Source organism: Contarinia nasturtii, unplaced genomic scaffold, assembly GCF_009176525.2.
Source record: "Contarinia nasturtii isolate CC-2019 unplaced genomic scaffold, AAFC_CNas_1.1 Cnas_scaffold_1037, whole genome shotgun sequence".
In the NCBI taxonomy this organism is placed as follows: domain Eukaryota; kingdom Metazoa; phylum Arthropoda; class Insecta; order Diptera; family Cecidomyiidae; genus Contarinia; species Contarinia nasturtii.
Genome location: NW_022198383.1, coordinates 1,389,665 through 1,409,266, shown reverse-complemented (window position 1 = coordinate 1,409,266; position 19,602 = coordinate 1,389,665). Strand labels below are relative to the sequence as shown.

The 19,602-nt window shown below is 32.3% G+C and overlaps 6 protein-coding genes across 6 annotated transcripts; 3 read left to right on the top strand and 3 right to left on the bottom strand.

Annotated features, from left to right (window-relative positions):
• Positions 1-4,163: 4,163 nt before the first annotated feature.
• Positions 4,164-6,004, bottom strand: LOC116344062. The gene is made up of 6 exons (XM_031772439.1): positions 5,718-6,004; positions 5,306-5,652; positions 4,963-5,230; positions 4,805-4,887; positions 4,611-4,747; positions 4,164-4,535 (listed from the first exon to the last, which is right to left on the bottom strand). Exons 1-6 carry the CDS (start codon positions 5,859-5,861, stop codon positions 4,474-4,476), a joined length of 1,041 nt encoding a protein of 346 aa, XP_031628299.1. The 5' UTR covers positions 5,862-6,004; the 3' UTR covers positions 4,164-4,473.
• A 350-nt stretch (positions 6,005-6,354) lies between these two features.
• LOC116344352 (protein yippee) lies at positions 6,355-7,457 on the top strand. Its single transcript, XM_031772846.1, has 3 exons — positions 6,355-6,684; positions 6,852-7,011; positions 7,083-7,457. The coding sequence occupies exons 1-3, from the start codon at positions 6,567-6,569 to the stop codon at positions 7,207-7,209; spliced, it is 405 nt and encodes a 134-aa protein (XP_031628706.1). The 5' UTR covers positions 6,355-6,566; the 3' UTR covers positions 7,210-7,457.
• A 349-nt stretch (positions 7,458-7,806) lies between these two features.
• Positions 7,807-10,370, bottom strand: LOC116344351. Its single transcript, XM_031772845.1, has 5 exons — positions 9,994-10,370; positions 8,848-9,929; positions 8,586-8,776; positions 8,268-8,504; positions 7,807-8,206 (listed from the first exon to the last, which is right to left on the bottom strand). Exons 1-5 carry the CDS (start codon positions 10,218-10,220, stop codon positions 8,093-8,095), a joined length of 1,851 nt encoding a protein of 616 aa, XP_031628705.1. The 5' UTR covers positions 10,221-10,370; the 3' UTR covers positions 7,807-8,092.
• Positions 10,371-10,644: 274 nt separating this feature from the next.
• LOC116343503 (V-type proton ATPase subunit d) lies at positions 10,645-12,686 on the top strand. Its single transcript, XM_031771578.1, has 4 exons — positions 10,645-10,879; positions 11,204-11,712; positions 11,791-12,045; positions 12,138-12,686. The coding sequence occupies exons 1-4, from the start codon at positions 10,759-10,761 to the stop codon at positions 12,297-12,299; spliced, it is 1,047 nt and encodes a 348-aa protein (XP_031627438.1). The 5' UTR covers positions 10,645-10,758; the 3' UTR covers positions 12,300-12,686.
• Positions 12,687-13,061: 375 nt separating this feature from the next.
• LOC116343502 (cytoplasmic dynein 1 light intermediate chain 1) lies at positions 13,062-16,646 on the top strand. The gene is made up of 9 exons (XM_031771577.1): positions 13,062-13,186; positions 13,447-13,659; positions 14,350-14,540; positions 14,612-14,815; positions 14,921-15,120; positions 15,191-15,420; positions 15,498-15,609; positions 15,674-15,826; positions 15,890-16,646. Exons 2-9 carry the CDS (start codon positions 13,547-13,549, stop codon positions 16,139-16,141), a joined length of 1,455 nt encoding a protein of 484 aa, XP_031627437.1. The 5' UTR covers positions 13,062-13,186; positions 13,447-13,546; the 3' UTR covers positions 16,142-16,646.
• Positions 16,647-16,761: 115 nt separating this feature from the next.
• On the bottom strand, positions 16,762-19,539 carry LOC116343501 (adenosylhomocysteinase). The gene is made up of 4 exons (XM_031771576.1): positions 19,400-19,539; positions 19,050-19,240; positions 17,636-18,056; positions 16,762-17,541 (listed from the first exon to the last, which is right to left on the bottom strand). The coding sequence occupies exons 1-4, from the start codon at positions 19,422-19,424 to the stop codon at positions 16,877-16,879; spliced, it is 1,302 nt and encodes a 433-aa protein (XP_031627436.1). The 5' UTR covers positions 19,425-19,539; the 3' UTR covers positions 16,762-16,876.
• Positions 19,540-19,602: the final 63 nt, after the last annotated feature.

Sequence of the window (19,602 nt, the reverse complement as noted above, 5' to 3'; positions counted from 1 at the left end):
AGTATGCAGTCCTGTGAATGTCCAACAAATACTGCCATTTTTTGATTTGTTACTACGCTATTTTGAAGTCGATTTTTTCATTTCTAATAAACCGAAAACCGATATATTGTCAAAATGAGATGAAACGAAAATCTCAAATTGACCCCAATATTTACGTTTGAATTTATTGTATTGCACTGTATTTACATAAAATATTAAAAAAAAAAAACAAAAACTATGTAATTTGTAAATGAACATTTTATAAAAAAATATTTGTCGTAAGATTACAGTTTTAATAACATACACAACATTTAATAATTAAAAATATTATTATTATTTACAATCAATGACGTTCAAATGCGTGGTTTTAGATTTGTCAACTCCTAGCCGTGATAAAACGGGAAAAATAAAAAAAATGCGTTACGAATAATATTTGTAATCAGAATTATTTTAGATATTCGTTGATAAACGTGGAAGAGGTGGAGGAAGAAGAAGTGATTAGAAAAGATTAGTGAAAATGTACCAATTACTTTATGAAGAGAAACGATTTTAGAATTAAAGTAATCTAAGCTGCAAGCTTTGAAATAATAATGAATATTTTGGCACTATACAAAACATAATTTTAATCAACGATAGCTTGACCACGATTTTATATTAGCTTAAGTATAATGACAAATATTATCTTAGAACATTGAGAAAATCCATTGCGATTAACTTGATTACTTAGGCACTACAATTATTTTCCTAATCAAAAAATATAAAAGTGAGAACGATTACCGCAGCGCATAAATTGAACTTTATGGCAGCTGTACTTACACACAAAAGCACCTAAATCTTCAACAATATATTGCACTTACGCGCGAGATTTTACTACTTTATTCAGATGGAAGGTAAATGTGAACAAACAGATTACAGTTCCTGTATAATACATGATTTTTAAAATAACCAATAGCATAGGTACCAATTCATGTACTTTTGCTGGGTTTCAGCAATTAGGGTCACTAAATTGACTTTAGTCACTTACTTATTCGTTTGAAAACGCCATATTCATCGCATATCTGAAAAGCTGGCCATTTTTTGATGATAAATTCATCATGATCGATCATATTATCGAAACAATATTGTCATGTTCATTGTTCCGAAATGTTGCGATCGGTTGCATTGCTTTTATTCGATGTTTGTTGATGACATTTCCTAAGCGCAGCCAAGACATTACTTTATATGCTACTCTGTAGGTCATCAAATTAGTCTGATTAGATAGGCGAGGTTTCAGTTAATGTCATCCCGCAAATTCTTATGTCGGGAAAATCCGCAATTTCTAGCATTCCGTCATATACAGCTATAATATAGTATACACAAAGTTTATATTGAAAAACAAACAAAATACCACATGATGAAATATTGACTCTCATTTGGAAAGCTTTAGAAATTAAAGAAATCCAATTTTAATTTTGAAAATATTATTTTTATTTAAGCAGAGTAGACCTTGGCATTCATACTGAAAAATCAGGAATAAGCAAGAGCATTTGAAAGGGCAGAATAAAACAAACTAGCCACATCTACAAACTAATGTATCCAAATTACACAGCGACGAAAATGATTGTTATTATCAGTAAATTGAATAAAGACAAATTGTTGTATAAAATAAACAAAATTACATGTTTTCATTGCACAAAACATTCACATGATGTTGGAATACCAAAAAACGTGAGTAACATATGAATTAAGTACCAATTTCGACAAAAAATGGTATCTATTGAACGGATATGGCTCCATATTCTGATTAGTCTAGATTGATCATCGATTGTGATTGAAGAACTGTTAGATGATCTAATTTTGATAAAATCTTGACTATAAATTCAATACAGATTTTTTTTTCATTCTGACTACAATGTAAATCAAACGTATATTTGTTTCCCCTTCTTCTTCATCTCCTTCCCCTCGCTATACTTTTACATTGTAGTAAGCCTGTTTTACACAGATTGCGTTTTTCTGTAAGATATGTGACGTCACAATACAATCATATTGACTGCGCTCATCTCTCGGGTTAATGGAAGAGTCACCGAAATATGGGCTATTGTGAATGATATGAAAATAAAACTCCTTGAATTTTTAAGCAAATGACTTTACTTATCCATCGAAAAACAAAAATTTTATATTTGATACAATTGACTAAATGAGAACTGTGAGAACTCATTTAGTTGAAAGCGTAACGTGGAAATGGCCAGTGATTGAAGAATTAAAATGACACAAACAACCGCGCACGACAAATTCAACTTAAATAGCAACAATATAAATCTCAAGAAATGATGTCTAAATTCCAGTGTTCTCTTGAATCCACGAACGAACGCTTCTTATGTCTGAAAATATTGAATTTTCCGTTTCGAATTGAGCACATCTGCTTACCTTGTAATATGAACTCAATCCATTTAAAACAGGAACGTTGTTTTTCTTGAAAAATTAGAAATTCAACATATTAAAAATGAATCATCAATTTATAGAAATGAATATTTTTTTACTTTCACCGATAAAGGACCTCCATTGTCACCATAACAGGCGCCTTTGTCGATTTTTCTTCTGGTACCAGCGCAAATTTTTCTTCCTGTTTCTGTGCATGACTTTGAAAAAAGATTGACTTCCACTTGGCGAAGTTTTTCCGGATTTCCACTTGATTCCGATTTTCCAAAATTGGATTGTAGATATTAATGCCAATTACTTCATTTAAAAATGAAAGAAGATATAGGTAAAAAACAATAGATACCCCATCCCGAAACTAAGCCAACGTCTGCGGTGCTGAGTGGTGAATCGCTATTTGCCAATGCAATCGGCTTAACTGCATCAGTAAAATTTAGTGGTTCAGTCAATTCCAAGATCGCATAATCATAATCATGGTATTCAGCTACGTTGTATTGATCGTGTTCAATTTTACGTAACACTCTGACTTCTTTTCGTTGTTTTCACTTCGCATCATCTGCTGACGGCATCCAGATGAGCTGAAATATCCAGATGACGGCAGCTAAATATATTGTCTGATTAAGAATCATGCAGAAATGATGCTTTTCATGGAAAATTATGGTTCTATATTAATCTTAATATTAATCGTGGACTTGGAAACCTATATGAGATACCCAAGTTATAGATATATTATCGCAGATATATCACATCAAAAGATTGCTAACAAAATCCAGGCATCCATAACAGAAATTTTATTATTTATTTTAAGTGGCAGTATTACGTCAACCAACGGTTATCTAGTCATAAGCGCGCTCATCGTAGATCAGTTCTTAAAATATACGCAAATTAGATAAGTTCACAGTTGTCGACAATTTTAAATTAAACAAAATCACATGCATGACTATAAACTGCTATGTATTTAAGGTAAGATTACATTTTTTTCCATAATTCAAATAAATAATAAATCACAAATATGCTTTTTAATCTATAGAAATAAAAAAGCAAAAATAGAAATGAGCTAAGATAATGATAAAACGTATGCTCGTGCGTTTAAATAACTAAATTTTCCGAATATAATTTGCAAAGACGAAGATCTTCCAAAAAAAAATTTCAACGAGTTCAAAATTTATGAAAAGGTTTCGAAAATGAATCAAAATAATATGCTATCGTCCCAACATTGATGAAATGAACTACGCATGTATATTACGTATTTTTACAGCCAAAATAAACGAAATTTTAAATTTATAAAATGTATGATATAAACTGAATTGGATTAATAATTTGCTGCATATTAGTGGTTAATTTCATATGTCAATACAAGCAATTCGTACATTCCAAATACCAGAAGCTGAATTGAGTAATACAGAATAGTGCTTTGAAAGTATAGATTGAATGTAGTAAAATAAAGTAAAACCAATTCTATCTATAAAAACCTATGCATCCCAATTACACAGTAACGAAAGTGAATAAAATGAATAAAGTTGTTTTAAGCAGTTTAAATCATTTATTAGGTTCATTTCCACTCAGGATTAAAATAACAAATAAATAAAGTCTTTGGCATTGTGTCTTTACGATTGGAATGATGGGACTTTGAAGTGGCTTTGGATTACACAAAAAGTAAATAACATATAAATTAATTATATCTATAAGGCATGAATGTTCAAAAATATCAACTCATTTTTTCTATGATTTTTTTTAAATTAGACATTTTGATGAAAATAAAGGGCAGATGGACGCACAACTTCTGATTAATTCACATCAATAGATTTATTTCAATTTTCTCCAAATGTTGGTCAATAATTATTCGAATTATCGTTAATTCAAACATAACAAACTTATTTAAAGTTGAAGCTGCTTCACATATAACAAAAACAATTCAATAAACATAAGATTAGATGCTGGACATGTTACTTTACTTAAGACTTTTGTTCTCATTCACTATCTAAGCTGTTACAAGCACCAAAGGCGATGACATGAAATAAAATCGGGCATAACAATGGCCTCTCGAACAAATACGAATTCAGTCTTCTGAAACAATTATTATGTTGAATGCTCCTTATTCTCACGGATTCTTTTCAATTTGCGTTTCAACGCAATCATACCTAAAAGAATATAGAAATAGTCTATGTAGTTCAATTTACTCTGGTTTCCATCAGAGTGTACATGATGACACTTACACTTAATTGTTTGATACGTTTTCAATGATGGGTTTGATTCATCGCTTTGCACCATATCTTTTAATTGTATTTCAATAAGTGCGGTTCGAATGTTTTTTAAATGACGCAGTTCCTTGGTTTCCTTTATCAAGATACATCTGTAAAATGTAATTTGGTTGTAATTATCATTGCATATGTATGGCTAAATAATGTACCGAGAAACAGTTCGCCCTCCGAGACAATCATTGGAATTGTTGTTGGTGTGGTATATTTGATGGCACATATACTGTAGAATTGGCTATTGGTTTAAAAATTGAAATAAAATCAAATATTCAAATTATATCCGATTGAATTGGAAGGTCTGATAGCTTACCGAATTCCAAATACATGATCCATACCAGCAAAAAGAGAATAAATTTAGCCATAAAATAAACTTGCGGCCATATAATATTGGAAAAAGAAAATAAAACGGCGACAAATATAAAAATACAAATGACCACAGCAATAATTTGAGTGAAACGCAAATACGAAAGGCCAAATCGCTATTTTCGGGAATATGCCAGCATATAAGTCTCAAACCATCCGTAATCAAGTAAATCAAAACCAACATGGCATTGTACATCACCGAAAAGTACTCCAAACTATAAATAAAGACAATTAAAATGTGCAATTAGACTAATCCACTGTAAAACTACTACTGCTATTATGTGTCTTACCGATAAATATCAAAACAGACGACAATACCGCATGCCAAAAATTTGCTGATCGCTTCGGAAATGTTACCCTCATTCAAATCATAAATCACATCGATCAGATAAAATGACAACAAAATGAAACTAATTGAACTGTATAATGAGCAGCGATTGTTCGTGTAAAACAGTAGATTTTCATAGCTTCGATAATAGTTTTGTCCATTTTGCTTGAAGTACAAACTATCAACTAAAAAGTATTTTCGATACAGGCACAGAAACACAAGTGCCACGATATAGAAACAACAATTCCAAACAAAGTGAATTGTTAAATTCCATTTGTAGTACGAGAATTTAGCCGCTTTCAAGTGTGGCTAAAACAATGTGTTACATGAAAATTAAATGCTCGAAATGAATTCAATAAATTGATGGTCTTTACCTGTAAAATCTTTTCAAAGTAATGATAACAGAGCAGAAAGAATAAGCACATCCAAAAAATTGAATTGATTTTGTGTTGTCTACTAACTGTGCTGACATTGCAAACGGATCCAATTTCAAATTGCGATAAAAAACTTAAAATCATATTCAACTTTATACAAACAAAAAATACAGCGGCAGATATACTGAGGCCAGTTCTGCCCAGGCGATTTGTTTTGATTTTTCTTTGAAATAAACATACGAAAGTTTAGTTTTCTCTGACAGTCATATGACATGCAATCATGGTAATTTATCGCAGAAAAAAAAATATATTTCTAAAATGCATAGGTGGAGCCACACAGCTCTAATTTATTCTAATTTTATGAAAATTTGGTTGGAAAAAATTGCCGGTTTCATGTTAACTGTCGGCATTTTTTGAGTTTAAATTTTTATAGATAAGAAAAGTAGAGATATTTTGATACAGTGGCTATGGAAGAAGCCAATGCCACTTATAAATTCATTTGAATGGTAAAAGTAGCCAACTTCACGACGAATGTAAATCAGCTGATACAATACAGTGAATACGTAGAAAATGGCAACATTCAATTACACACACACGTCTGTTTGTCAGTTCATACACACGTAGCAGTAATAATAATAACATTGACAACACAAAGAGAAATAAAACACAAAAATATTCACGAACAAAGTGAGGTAGACCAAATCAGAGCATACTTTGATTAAAGTCAAATAAAATATTGAAAATAGCTTAATAGTGTTAAAATTATTCAAACAATTTGGAAAATTATTACGATTGAATAAAATAATCGAAAAAATAAACAAGTTCAGAAAGGTAGACAATTCAGAAAAAATGGGGCGCATATTTTTGGATCACATTAATGGCACGAAATTGTATTCGTGTGCTTCATGCGAAACCAATTTGACAAACAAAAGCGAACTAATCAGTACACGGTTTACTGGCGCAACTGGTAAATATGCTTTTTTTTCTATAAATATCAACATAATTAATATTTCAAGGAAATTAGAAAGTTTTAAGTTCTTATTATATGGATTTCATCGTCGAATTCCAACACTGAATAGATTCCGATTTTGATATAAATTTAAATCGTTTTCATATTTTCATTGAATGCATTAGGTCGAGCACTGCTTTTCAAGCGTGTTGTCAACTTGACATACACTCACATTCAAGATCGGGTCATGTTGACTGGCCGTCATATGGTGCGCGATGTCATGTGTAAGAATTGCAAAACAAAATTGGGATGGATGTACGAATTCGCAACCGAAGAAAGTCAAAAGTAAGACCACACTGAACAAAATAACATAAATTCAATGCTTAATTTTATTTGTCATCTGTATGCAATTGTAGGTACAAGGAAGGACGTGTTATTTTGGAGCAAGCTCTGATCACCGAATCCGAAGGTTTTCCAGATCCATATTCGACACAACCGACACCAAACCATCGATACAGCAATCAAAATCATTTTCAAGATTGAATAATACGATTTAATGACGCCTCTACACGACATGATAAGACAAAATTTCATTATGGCCATACACGACCGAATGAATTTTGACGATATTTAACCATTTTTTTCAACTTATTATTATATTTTAGGCTATAAATAGGGAAGAATCACGCACATTTACGAATGTGCTCATCGATTCATATTAATGAATCCATTGAATTTTAAATTGACCTTCTGTTGATTGATGTTCATAATAAACGGATTACTATCATCTATCAAATGATTTCATATATGCAACTAGAATGTAATATTAATTTTCATCATTTTCAAAAAGAATGCATTTCAATTGCGACTTAATTATATTCAAATATTTCGTCAGGATTTACCTAGTTTTGTAAACGATTATTGAATATATTCGATGATTAAATATAATTCATAAAACATGTGTTATATATGTGTACTGTACAGTCGTATCCGTTGGATCAGATTGGGAGAAACTTCTGTTGAACAGATCTTTTATTTGAAAATAGAAGTTAAGGTGGTACGCATATTTGTTAAATTCCTTCCAGTATCGATCCACCTCAACAACTTTAAACTATCTTTTAATATTAACACAAACAAAAATATACGCATACAAATTATGCAGCAACGAAAATTTTATTTACTTCAAACAAATTGGAAACATTGAGATGTATGAATGATAAGCATATACGAGGAACAAATGTCCAAAAACGTATCTCTATATCTTATTTCTATTTTGATTAAGGGGAAGACACAACAAAAAAATGAAAAAATTAGCAATATTAGATCCCGTGTCTCCCCCTAGTATTTTGATCATTATTATTATTGTAGCTATTATAATTATGCATAAAACGGGTGAGATGTTTGAATTTCATATTCCCTCATAAAATCACCATAATGGAAGGTTCCCTATAAATCCATCGATCATTTCTAATACTTTAGGATTATCCTTGGCATAGGACATCATCGAGAAGAATAGAAATGAATCAAATTGTATCAAGTCCTGCAATCGAAAATAACATAAAAATATTTTTAAATGCAAATACGTACATGTTGAATCTTACCGTTTGTTTACGAAAACCACACAGTTCGAGACAATGACAAACAATTTCAAAAGAAATCGTGTATTTGTGAGCCAGTTGAATCCACGACATTTCCATGTTGGCCTCATATATTACTTTATCTAAGTCAGATTCTGACGTTTCTATCCCAATCATCTTAATATAGAATTCACGTTTGGCCTGGACATCCAATTCTGTAGTTAGAATGATATTGGCTTCACGAGTTGTTATTATTTCATTCTGTATGAAATTGATAAATAATATTGAGATTAGTATTCGCTGTATGAAAAAGTTACCATCATTTAAGCTCAATCGTCATACCATTTGCAAAAATTTAAGCGTGAGCAAAACGACTCGAATGAGCTTGGAACATTTGACAGGCAATTCATCTCTGATTTGTAAAATAGTCTCTTCCTCCAAATCCAACAACCATTGCAAAAGAGTCCATCGCTGATCGTTGAATCTTGCATCATTTTCATTCACAATCAAATCTTCGAGACTCGGCAATTGCACTAAAGTAAAAGTTTTCAAATTCAATAAGAATAGATTTATGTTATTAACTTCACTAATTCATTCAACTTACTTGGCGGATAATGAATTGTTTCCAGGTTTGACCGCTTTCCTAGTTTAGTTTGTCGTTCTTTTGGGGGATTCACATGATCTTTGAGTATAACGCCACACTGCCTGAATAGTATTTTGATCGCCAATGCAACGAACTTGCCCGCATCTTTTTTTTGCAAATCAATGTACGCCAATGATTTGTTTGTTGAAAGTTTTTCTACTAGCAAACGATAAACGAAATAGAGTTGTTTTTCATTGAGTTTTTTGGCCAAGTCCTTGCAATTTTCATCCATAGAGCGGAAATCAACATCGGCGCCGAAGGAATAAAAAGACAGGTTACGCGTAAAATCATGTACATCAAATTTCTCATGATTAAAATGATTGGAAATTTCATGCAAGATCTTTTCATATTCCCAAGGTCTACTCGGATCAAATTTTTTGACATATCCAGCCCATCTATTTTTAATTTCGTCAAATTTTACTATAACCTTTTCCAATTTTGAAATTCCTAAAAGCTTGTGGCTTTCGGGTTTTGTTAAACCCATATGTTCTAATAACGTTTCACGGCAATATGATTTTGTCTTGAACTTCAACAGATCCAAATGCATTAGACTCCAATATTGGTATTTGGCTTTAATGAACATGAAATCAGTATCGCATGTAATTATGGCAAGAATATCTTGTGCGTTAGTATGAGCGTATTCTATTATTTTCACGGAATTTCCTTTAATTCGAGTGCACATAGTTCCATAGGCCTGGCAAATTTGTGTCATATTATACAAAAATCGCGTATCGTGATACCATGAAAAGTGACTATCCTTTTTAATTTCATCAAGACATGATTTCAGTCTTTTTCCTTCGAGAGCATCATGTTTTTTCTGAATTAAGTCTTGGTCTATATCTTGAACATATGGTCGGCAGAAAAATACCAACTTTGCGCTGCATGGTGGTGATGTTAGTGCTTCAAAGAAATCGTTGATTTTTTTGTTGTATATACCATATCGACCACCCATAATCAATCTTCCTTCATCAATTATTTTCAAATATTTTTCAAAATTCTTCAAATCAACGATGATTGTGGGACTTTTTTCGTAGTGATGATTCCTATTTTGAAAAATAATATCCATTGTATGCGAAATAGTTTTTCATGAAATTAGAAAAAACTCACCGTTTCCAAATTTCAATTTCATTAAAAATATTTATTTCTTTATCAATGCCTGTTGAATTCCTTCGAATAAACGATTCCAGTTCTTGTATACCCATTTTTGCCAAAATCAAGTTTTTTTCTTCAAACAATAATAAAAAAAACAATAAAATCAGCCAACTGGCCTTTGATAAGCGAAGATTAAATAAAAAATGCGATTCTTTTAAACAATTTCCGAGTGTGAGCGGCATTCACAGCGGAACAATGAAACGATAACCGCAATTTTTAATGTCAATTTGTTCTTGATTGGTTATGATAATTTGAAAAATGCTTTCTTTGCTATAGCACACTCAATGTAGTTCACATTGATGGTTGCAAATATTCTAAGCAGAATCGTTTATGTCCACTTTGGTGAAATAGAATGTGAAATCATAAAAAAGTCACAATTCAGCACGATGCGTTTCACATTATTTTCTTCGATGTAAGTGTGCTTCGTATCATAACTGTCCAAATGAACAAATGAAATAATGATGATGTTCAATGTGCGCCATCTCCTGGTGAACAATCGCATTCATAAATCGATTACGAATAAACGAATATTATGCACACCAATACATGTACAAATCAGACGTCAAAACTCATTAATACGTATTTTCATTGAATTTTTCAGTCATATGACAATCTGCCTTCCACTATCGAAACGATATCACCCATTAGTGGAAAGAAAATAATCATATCAATCAGTGGTTCATATTTAGTGAATAGGATTCAAGTTTTTCACACCGTAAAATGTCGTCTTCTGCATTTAATATTGATGGAGGATATTTGGAAGGCTTGTGCCGTGGATTTAAATGTGGAATTTTGAAGCAATCTGATTATTTGAATTTGGTTCAATGTGAAACTCTTGAAGGTCTGTATAATAACATAAAATTCATTGTCCATTTTAATTACCTCGCACAGTTGTTTCTATATTCAACAATTATGTGGTTGGAAAAGGCAAAAGCTTCGATTAATACCTACGGCTGTTTGAGAAAAATCATTTTCCAAAGTTCAATATAAACAAAATATTGAAGTTTTCGCTTCAAATATGGCGTTTATAGTGTTAGTGTGTGTAATGTGATTTAGTCATATGATCAATTTACACAGATATTGAATTCGCTTTGATGGACAATATAAAATCACGAGTAAATGACAAACACTGAATGGAATCTCATCTTTTCTTTTTTTTCTTCAGATTTGAAGCTTCATTTGCAAGGAACTGATTACGGACAATTTTTGGCCAACGAACCATCTCCATTGTCTGTATCGGTCATTGACGATAAACTCCGTGAAAAATTGGTGATTGAGTTCCAGCATTTGCGAAACCATGCCGTTGAACCGCTATCAACATTCTTGGATTTTATCACATACAGTTATATGATTGATAATATTATTCTGTTAATCACTGGAACATTGCATCAACGTCCAATTTCGGAATTAATTCCAAAATGCCATCCATTGGGCAGCTTTGAACAAATGGAAGCAATTCATGTTGCCGCCAATCCAGCTGAATTGTACAATGCCGTTTTGGTTGACACACCATTGGCACCATTCTTTGTTGATTGCATTTCCGAACAGGATTTGGACGAAATGAACATTGAAATTATTCGTAACACCTTGTACAAGGCCTACTTGGAGGCATTCTATGAATTTTGCAAAGGCATCGGAGGCACCACAGCCGATGTTATGTGCGAAATTTTGGCTGTAAGTAAAACATCAATTATTTTTTTTTTTATTAATTTATTACACACCATCTAATCAACTCAATTGTACTGTATATAGTTTGAAGCTGATCGTCGTGCCATCATTATTACCATCAATTCGTTTGGAACGGAATTGTCGAAAGATGATCGCGCCAAATTGTATCCACGTTGTGGAAAAATGAATCCAGATGGTTTGGCTGCATTGGCACGCGCCGATGATTACGAACAAGTTAAGGCCGTTGCCGAATACTATGCTGAATATGCAGCATTATTTGATGGCTCTGGAAATAATCCCGGTGACAAAACCTTGGAAGATAAATTCTTTGAACATGAGGTAAATTTCTGTTATTCATTTTTCTACGCATCACGCCCTGAACGCGTGCGTAGTGACCGCTCGAAATAAATCAATTCTTTTATCAATTACAGGTTAAATTGAATGTATTTGGATTCATTCAACAATTTCACTTTGGAGTATTTTATGCTTATTTAAAACTGAAAGAACAAGAATGTCGTAACATTGTCTGGATATCAGAATGTGTTGCTCAGAAACATCGCGCCAAAATCGACAACTATATTCCAATTTTTTAAATTACATCGTTGCAATACATATATGATGGTGGTGAGATATCTTCACCACCTCCACAGAAAAACAAAACAAATTTGAATCATCTGATGAGCATACAACATTCGTTTGAGATGAATCGGAATGATTTTTTATTGTTTTTTTTTTAGTTTAATGGAATTTTCGTGGATAACACATGCAAACGACATTCCTAATTCATAAAGTTTTAAACAAAAAAAAATATTCACAACCTTTTTGGCAAAGTATTATTTTAGTTGCAGCCAGTTATATATTCATATTCACTACTGATATATATTGATATCTTTAGTTTCTTTTGTTCTTCAGTGTTTGTTACTATATTTCTCCCTATATTGAATTAGAGCACAAATATGTGAACCTCTTGTATCACTTTCCTTCATGTATATTATTGCTTGTTTCAACAACAAAAAATTGTATCTTATTATTTTCATGTTTATAAAGATTTATTCTGTATTTAGTAACAGATTCGCATTTCGAATTAATTCTGAAAAAAAAAATATATTGTAAAAACACATATTGTAATTCATCGTAGAAAATAAAGAGTTCGATGTGGGATTTTAGTTGAAAATCCAATTTGTGGAATTTTCATTTTACCACATAGTTCATTCATAAGTATATCTCTGTGGTCAACAGAATTTTTATGTAGTACACACCCGTAAGATACCCCTATTGAAATACTCTATAGAAGTGTCAGCCTACCCATTGACATGAGTCATATCATTTAAAGCCGTCACGGAACCAACTTCACGTCAAATCACGTTGCACAACGCATTAGCTAATAAAAGTATTTTTCATTCGTTTATCGCAGTGTGTTGGTGTCTATTGTATACGAAACGAACAAACTCTATTGAACGCAGCAAGAAAAAAAGAAATTGTAATTTTTCGCATTTTTCTAAGTAACTGAGAGGAGATTTTTCAAATAAAATTACTAAATTTTGATATTCAAGTGATTTTCGACATTGCCAAACTGTCAATAGAATATAATTAAACAACAAGAAAATTGTGTATTTACAAAAAAAACATTCCAGATACATAGATTTTTTTCAGTGTTTCATACTATAAAAAGTCAATAGAACTCGTAACAAGTAAAATAGAAAGACTAATTTTGGTTTCTTTTTTGTTTTTTTAAACAAGTGGAATTTTCATCATAACATCGTTGAGTTATAATTTGTAAATATTGAAGAATTTCAAATTGTTTGTTTGACCTGAATTTGAAAACCACTAATTCACGAAGATGGAAGTGCTATCATCCATACCAGGTGTCACACAAACGAATGGCATATCTACATCAACATCAATTACACCGCAGAAAAAAGATTCAGGAAATAATCCAAAAGATAATTTATGGTAATCATCAATATCTCTCTCTTCTAATATTTGAAATTATTTTGCATGAGTCACACACTTTGTGATCTTGTGAAAAGTGTTCGATGTAAATATTTTCTATCTCTTTCTCTTCCGCATAACTATGCTCTTATATGAATATTTGTGTATGTATGACGCGGAAATGCAAATTTTAATGCATTCCAACATAATTACGTCAAGTGGTAAAGAGACTATGATACCTTTCTTTGTTTCGATTCAATGCTCATCTTCTGCTAGAGAAAAATTTTCCGGAATCAAATTATCTCTATTTTTTTTTTCAAGCAATAAACGTCAAATTCCATATAAAATGACAATATGCTCTCTGTGCAATATTTTCAATGTTAAAGAAAATGTTGTTTCGATTGAATCTAAATCATTTTATTGGCACGGATTTACAACATTTTTTTTTCTAGCGTGCTTTTTTTCTTTAATACATCTTATTTGGATAAAGCGGTGTACATGTTTGTGTCATGACATCATCAATACTTAAATATGCATATCTTAACAACAAAGCGTCATTTAAAAATTAAAAGGTGTCGATACACACCTGTAAAAGTGTTTTTTAAATGATTTTTAAACAATCGAAAATTATCGTCACTTTTATTTTAATGTAAATAAAATGTAGTTTTTTTCAATTAATTTATTTACAAAAAATGGAATTGATATCAACAGGTCGGCAATTTTGAGTGAAGTACAAAATCAAAGTAGCACGAAACTTCCATCGAACAAATCAGTTTTAGTATTAGGTGATAATGCAACCGGTAAAACGACATTAATTGCTAAATTACAAGGAGTAGAGGAACCGAAAAAAGGCTCAGGTTTGGAGTACGCTTACATCGATGTTCGTGATGAATACAGAGATGGTAAGAATGCATTGTGTATACCATTATGATCAACTCGAAATCTTATTTTTATGTGTTTTCTTCTCGAATAGATTTAACACGGTTAGGTGTATGGGTTTTGGATGGTGATCCTGGCCATATTAATCTATTGAAATATGCATTGAATGAAAATAATTTTCCAAATACTTTGGTTATATTAACGGTTTCGATGACAACTCCTTGGAATTGGAAGGAGCAACTGGATCATTGGATAAGAATTCTTAGCGATCACGTAGAAAAACTCAACATTTCTACAGGTATTTTCAACAAAGTGAAAGAACGGCACGCACGATAATACACGGTCATTCTTTGATGCTTGATGGATTTCAATGTGATTTTAATGTGTACATCCACCCTTTCAGAAATACGAAAAGAGGCAGAGAATCGTTTAAAAAATGCTTGGCAAAACTATTGTGAGACGGGTGACGATTTAGATGCAAATTCTCCGATGAATAAACGCGCAGCTCGTTTATCATCTGTCGAAGATGAAGCAATGTTGCCACTACCCGATGAAGTACTTACCAAAAATTTGGGATTGGACATCGTTGTTGTTGTCACAAAGGTAACTTTCTCAACGTTACTCGAAACATTTTTGAAATTTCCGAAATTAAATTTCTATGTTGTCTTTGCAGACTGATTATATGACAACGTTAGAAAAAGAATACGATTACCGAGATGAATATTTTGATTTCATGCAACAATGGATTCGACGCTTTTGTCTTCAGCATGGTGCATCGTTGTTTTATTCAAGTGTTAAAGAAGATAAAAACTGTGATCTACTTTACAAGTATTTAACACATCGAATTTACGACTTACCATTCCGAACACCTGCATTAGTTGTGGAAAAAGACGCTGTTTTAATGTATGTCTTCGTTAAGAGAATTTTATGCTTGCCATTACATTATTTATGTCTTACTAATGACCATTTTATATCTTCAGACCATCTGGCTGGGATAACTTGAATAAGATAAGCATATTGTATGAAAATATGCACTCTTGCAAAGCCGAAGATTACTATACTGATGTAATCGTTCCACCTCCACAAAGAAAAGTAATTTGTTTTCCTTCATAATTTGAGATTGCAACAATACTAACAAATATTGATGTGTTGATAGGCTGTTTCGAATCGTGAGAATGAAGTGCAGACCGAAGATGAACAACAATTTTTATTAAAACAACAACAAGTCTTGATGCAAGGTCAAAATCAAACCAGAGGTGAATCTCCCATGCGAACGCCACCATCTACAAAATCAATGCCACGGGCATCGGTAAGAGATTTTGCACACTTTTTATGGTGAATTCTTTGCATTAATTTTGTTTCAATTTTCTAGATGGACTCGAAATTAACACCAGGTGGTGCAGGTGGTGAAGGAGTGTTGGCCAATTTCTTCAATTCATTGTTGAGCAAAAAGGCAAATGCACCCGGCTCACCCGGTGGAATACCCGGGTCTCCGCGGCCCTCAAATGGCGTAGAAACCACACCAGATAGAAACTCAATGCGAACTGATGCTGCCGCTGAATTAGATCGATTGACACGAAGCGTTAAAAAAGATGACGATGAACTATCACAATCGGAATGTTAAACGAGTCGTCGAAAAATGCCAATCAAAGCAAAAGCATTAATGATTGTTTCCAATATTTCCAAAATTTACATAAAATGACATTTTAAACTTTTAATACAAACACTAATACATGCAACATGTGCAAACTACAAAGTGCAGTGCTTAATTATCGCGCCAAATTAATTCGAAAAAATATGTGTATTGAATACAAAAAGAAAAAAATGTTCAAATTTGTTTCATTTGATTTACAATGCTACGCTATTATTTTATATAGTAATACGGATTACATTGAAGAAGGCTTTTTTTTTTAAATTCAACAATAATTTTGTTACTTTCATAATTATGAGACAAAATCGAGTCGCATAACAGAATTCCTAGCTCATTTCAAGCAGTAGATAATTTTAGTTTCATTTTAAATGTTTATTTTTCTATTTTCAAAGTAACAATTTAAAATATCTGCAATATTTAAAGATATTTATGAACAAAAAAAAACGGCATTCAGTAATAAAAAAGTACTATAATGTAAGAGTGCACTTACTATTTATTTCATGAATTTGAAAACATTAAGCTAGCCATGTAAATAAATTTATCAATCTGAATTGTATGATTGAATGATTTTTCATAAGCACAAAACATTTAAATATTGTGAAAAGAAAATGCAATGGTTTTTTTTATTAGAAATCCAAGTGAAAATGTACATTTAATCAGGTTGATTGACAACATTAAATTCAATAAAACTCATTTCGATAATCAGATTTAATAACGGTAGTGGTCTGGCTTGTATGGTCCGTCAACTGGCACATGAATGTATTGAGATTGTTCATCACTCAATCGCGTTAATTTTACGCCCAATTTTTCCAAATGCAAACGAGCAACCTCTTCGTCCAATTTCTTTGGCAACATATGTACACCGATTGGGTATTCGTTGGGTTTTTTGGTCCATAATTCGATTTGAGCAAGAACTTGATTTGTAAACGAATTTGACATCACAAAGGATGGATGACCCATGGCACAGCCAAGATTGACCAAACGTCCTTCAGCCAATACAATGATGTGTTTTCCATTGGCCAAAGTATATCGATCGACTTGAGGTTTAATGTTCACCTTTTCTTTGGCATTCTTTTCCAACCAAGCAACTTGCAATTCACAATCAAAATGACCAATATTACAAACAATCGAATCATCTTTCATGCTTTGGAAGTGCGCTCCTGTGATGATATCTTTACAACCGGTGGTCGTGACGTAAATTGAAGCTTCTTTGCATGCTTCATCGATGGTTGTGACTTCATAGCCTTCCATGGCCGCTTGAAGCGCATTGATCGGATCGATTTCTGTAATGAGAACACGTCCACCAAATCCACGGAGTGCTTGAGCACATCCCTTTCCAACATCACCGTAGCCAGCTACGCAGCATACCTTGCCTTTTTTCAAAATTTAAAAAAAAAATCCAATTAATTACAAATTTTGTAAAAGAAGAGAGTTATGAGCAGAAGAAACTACTATAAATCTACTGACCTGCGATCATGATGTCAGTGGCACGTTTGATTCCATCGATGAGCGATTCACGGCATCCGTATAAATTATCAAATTTACTCTTAGTAACTGAATCGTTCACATTGATGGCTGGTGTACCCAAGCGACCGTCTTTGAAGATTCGGTATAAATTGTGTACACCAGTCGTTGTTTCTTCGGTTATACCACGAATTCCAGGTAAATATTGTGGATATTTTTCATGAACTAAATTGGTTAGATCACCACCATCGTCCAAAATCATATTCAATGGCTGACCATCTGGGAAAACTAGCGTTTGTTCAATACACCAAAGGTATTCTTCGTCGGTTTCTCCTTTCCATGCAAACACACGCACGCCTGTAGCAGCAATCGCAGCAGCCGCATGATCTTGAGTACTAAAAATATTACATGATGACCATTGAACCTGAAAATGTAGCAAAAATAACAAAAATTATTCGCTATTCGTTATCTCTATTTATGACAATGACAATACAGTTTTTTTTAAATTTCAAAACTAAATAAATTTGATTAACGAAGTGATAACTACGGAATTTGAATATTTTTGAAAAGGGATGATTATTTGCAAAACATATTGGGTGACCCCATGACCCCGGTATAAATGATTTGCAATTTTTGGATTAGATTGGAGATAATGAAATGACGCTGCACATTGTATTCAGAATATGTTGTCACACCAACTGTCGAACCATAAAACAGACCATCAATCGGACTACTTCTCATGCCACCTTTCTTATCTTGCATAATAAGTGAAACCATCTCTGACGATAAGAAATGGAATAGATCAAATTGCGGGTGCACAATATTTTTATGCATTTTTTATTGTAAGACTACGCAAATTGACACTCCAGTGCAAAATTACAGTCTGAATTTATGGATTAACCTTTATAAGTTCCGAGATTTTTGTTCTCTTCGAGCAATATTGAAAGTAAATTTTCAATTTCAACAGAAACTGTAATATGTACCGATATGAGATTTGGTCGACTTCGATGAAAGATGTTCGTATAAAAAGTGAGCCTTTTATCTGTTTGCTTCTCTCACTCGCATTGAAATCCACATTTGAGTTATATAGACGTCTCACTCAGTGTACAAGGTTCTTTCAGCCAGTCGACTAATTTAAATGCACTTGTTCATTTGATATTATAATTTTCTACTAGATACTGATTTTTTAATTATATTATAATTTGTTAACTTCAAATATATGATTTTGGCGCAAATTGGTCGACTGGTTCTGAGCTGGTTCATAATTTAAAATAAATATCACTGTTATAACTATTTATTGCGAAAAAATAATTTTCTACTAGATACTGTTTTTTTAATTATTGTATATTATAATTTGTTTACTTCAAATAAACTATTTATTGCGAAAAAAAATGATGCGTTATGCCAAAATACTTACTTCAGCTCCCAATTCGGTCAATGTTTCGATCAAAACGGCGGTTTGAATCGTCATATGCAGACAACCGGCAATACGAGCACCCTTCAATGGTTTCGATTGACCGTACTTCTTGCGGCAAGCAATCAAACCAGGCATCTCATTTTCGGCCAAAACAATTTCCTTACGGCCCCATTCAGCCAATGAGATATCAGCTAGAAAATTACATAGTTATTTTAATTAATTTTTTTTACCAAATAAAAAAAATCCCTAATATAACCTCGAAAAATTTGCATGCACGTGCATCAATTGTTCTTTATTTAGAAACTAATTTTTGCAAAAAAAGTATGTAAATTCCAACGAAACCAACTCACCAACTTTAAACGGTAATTGTGACATTTTTGTTTCACTTATGATTGTTTGCTTTGCAAAATGTAATGTTAAAAGCTATAGCTCGTATGAATTTTTAAGATGTTCAACGCACGATAGCTTCTGTCAGACGAATGAAACGGCGGTGGCACTATTGGGCCTTTTATATTTGAAATCTAAATCAGTCTGTCAATAAACTTGATAACAA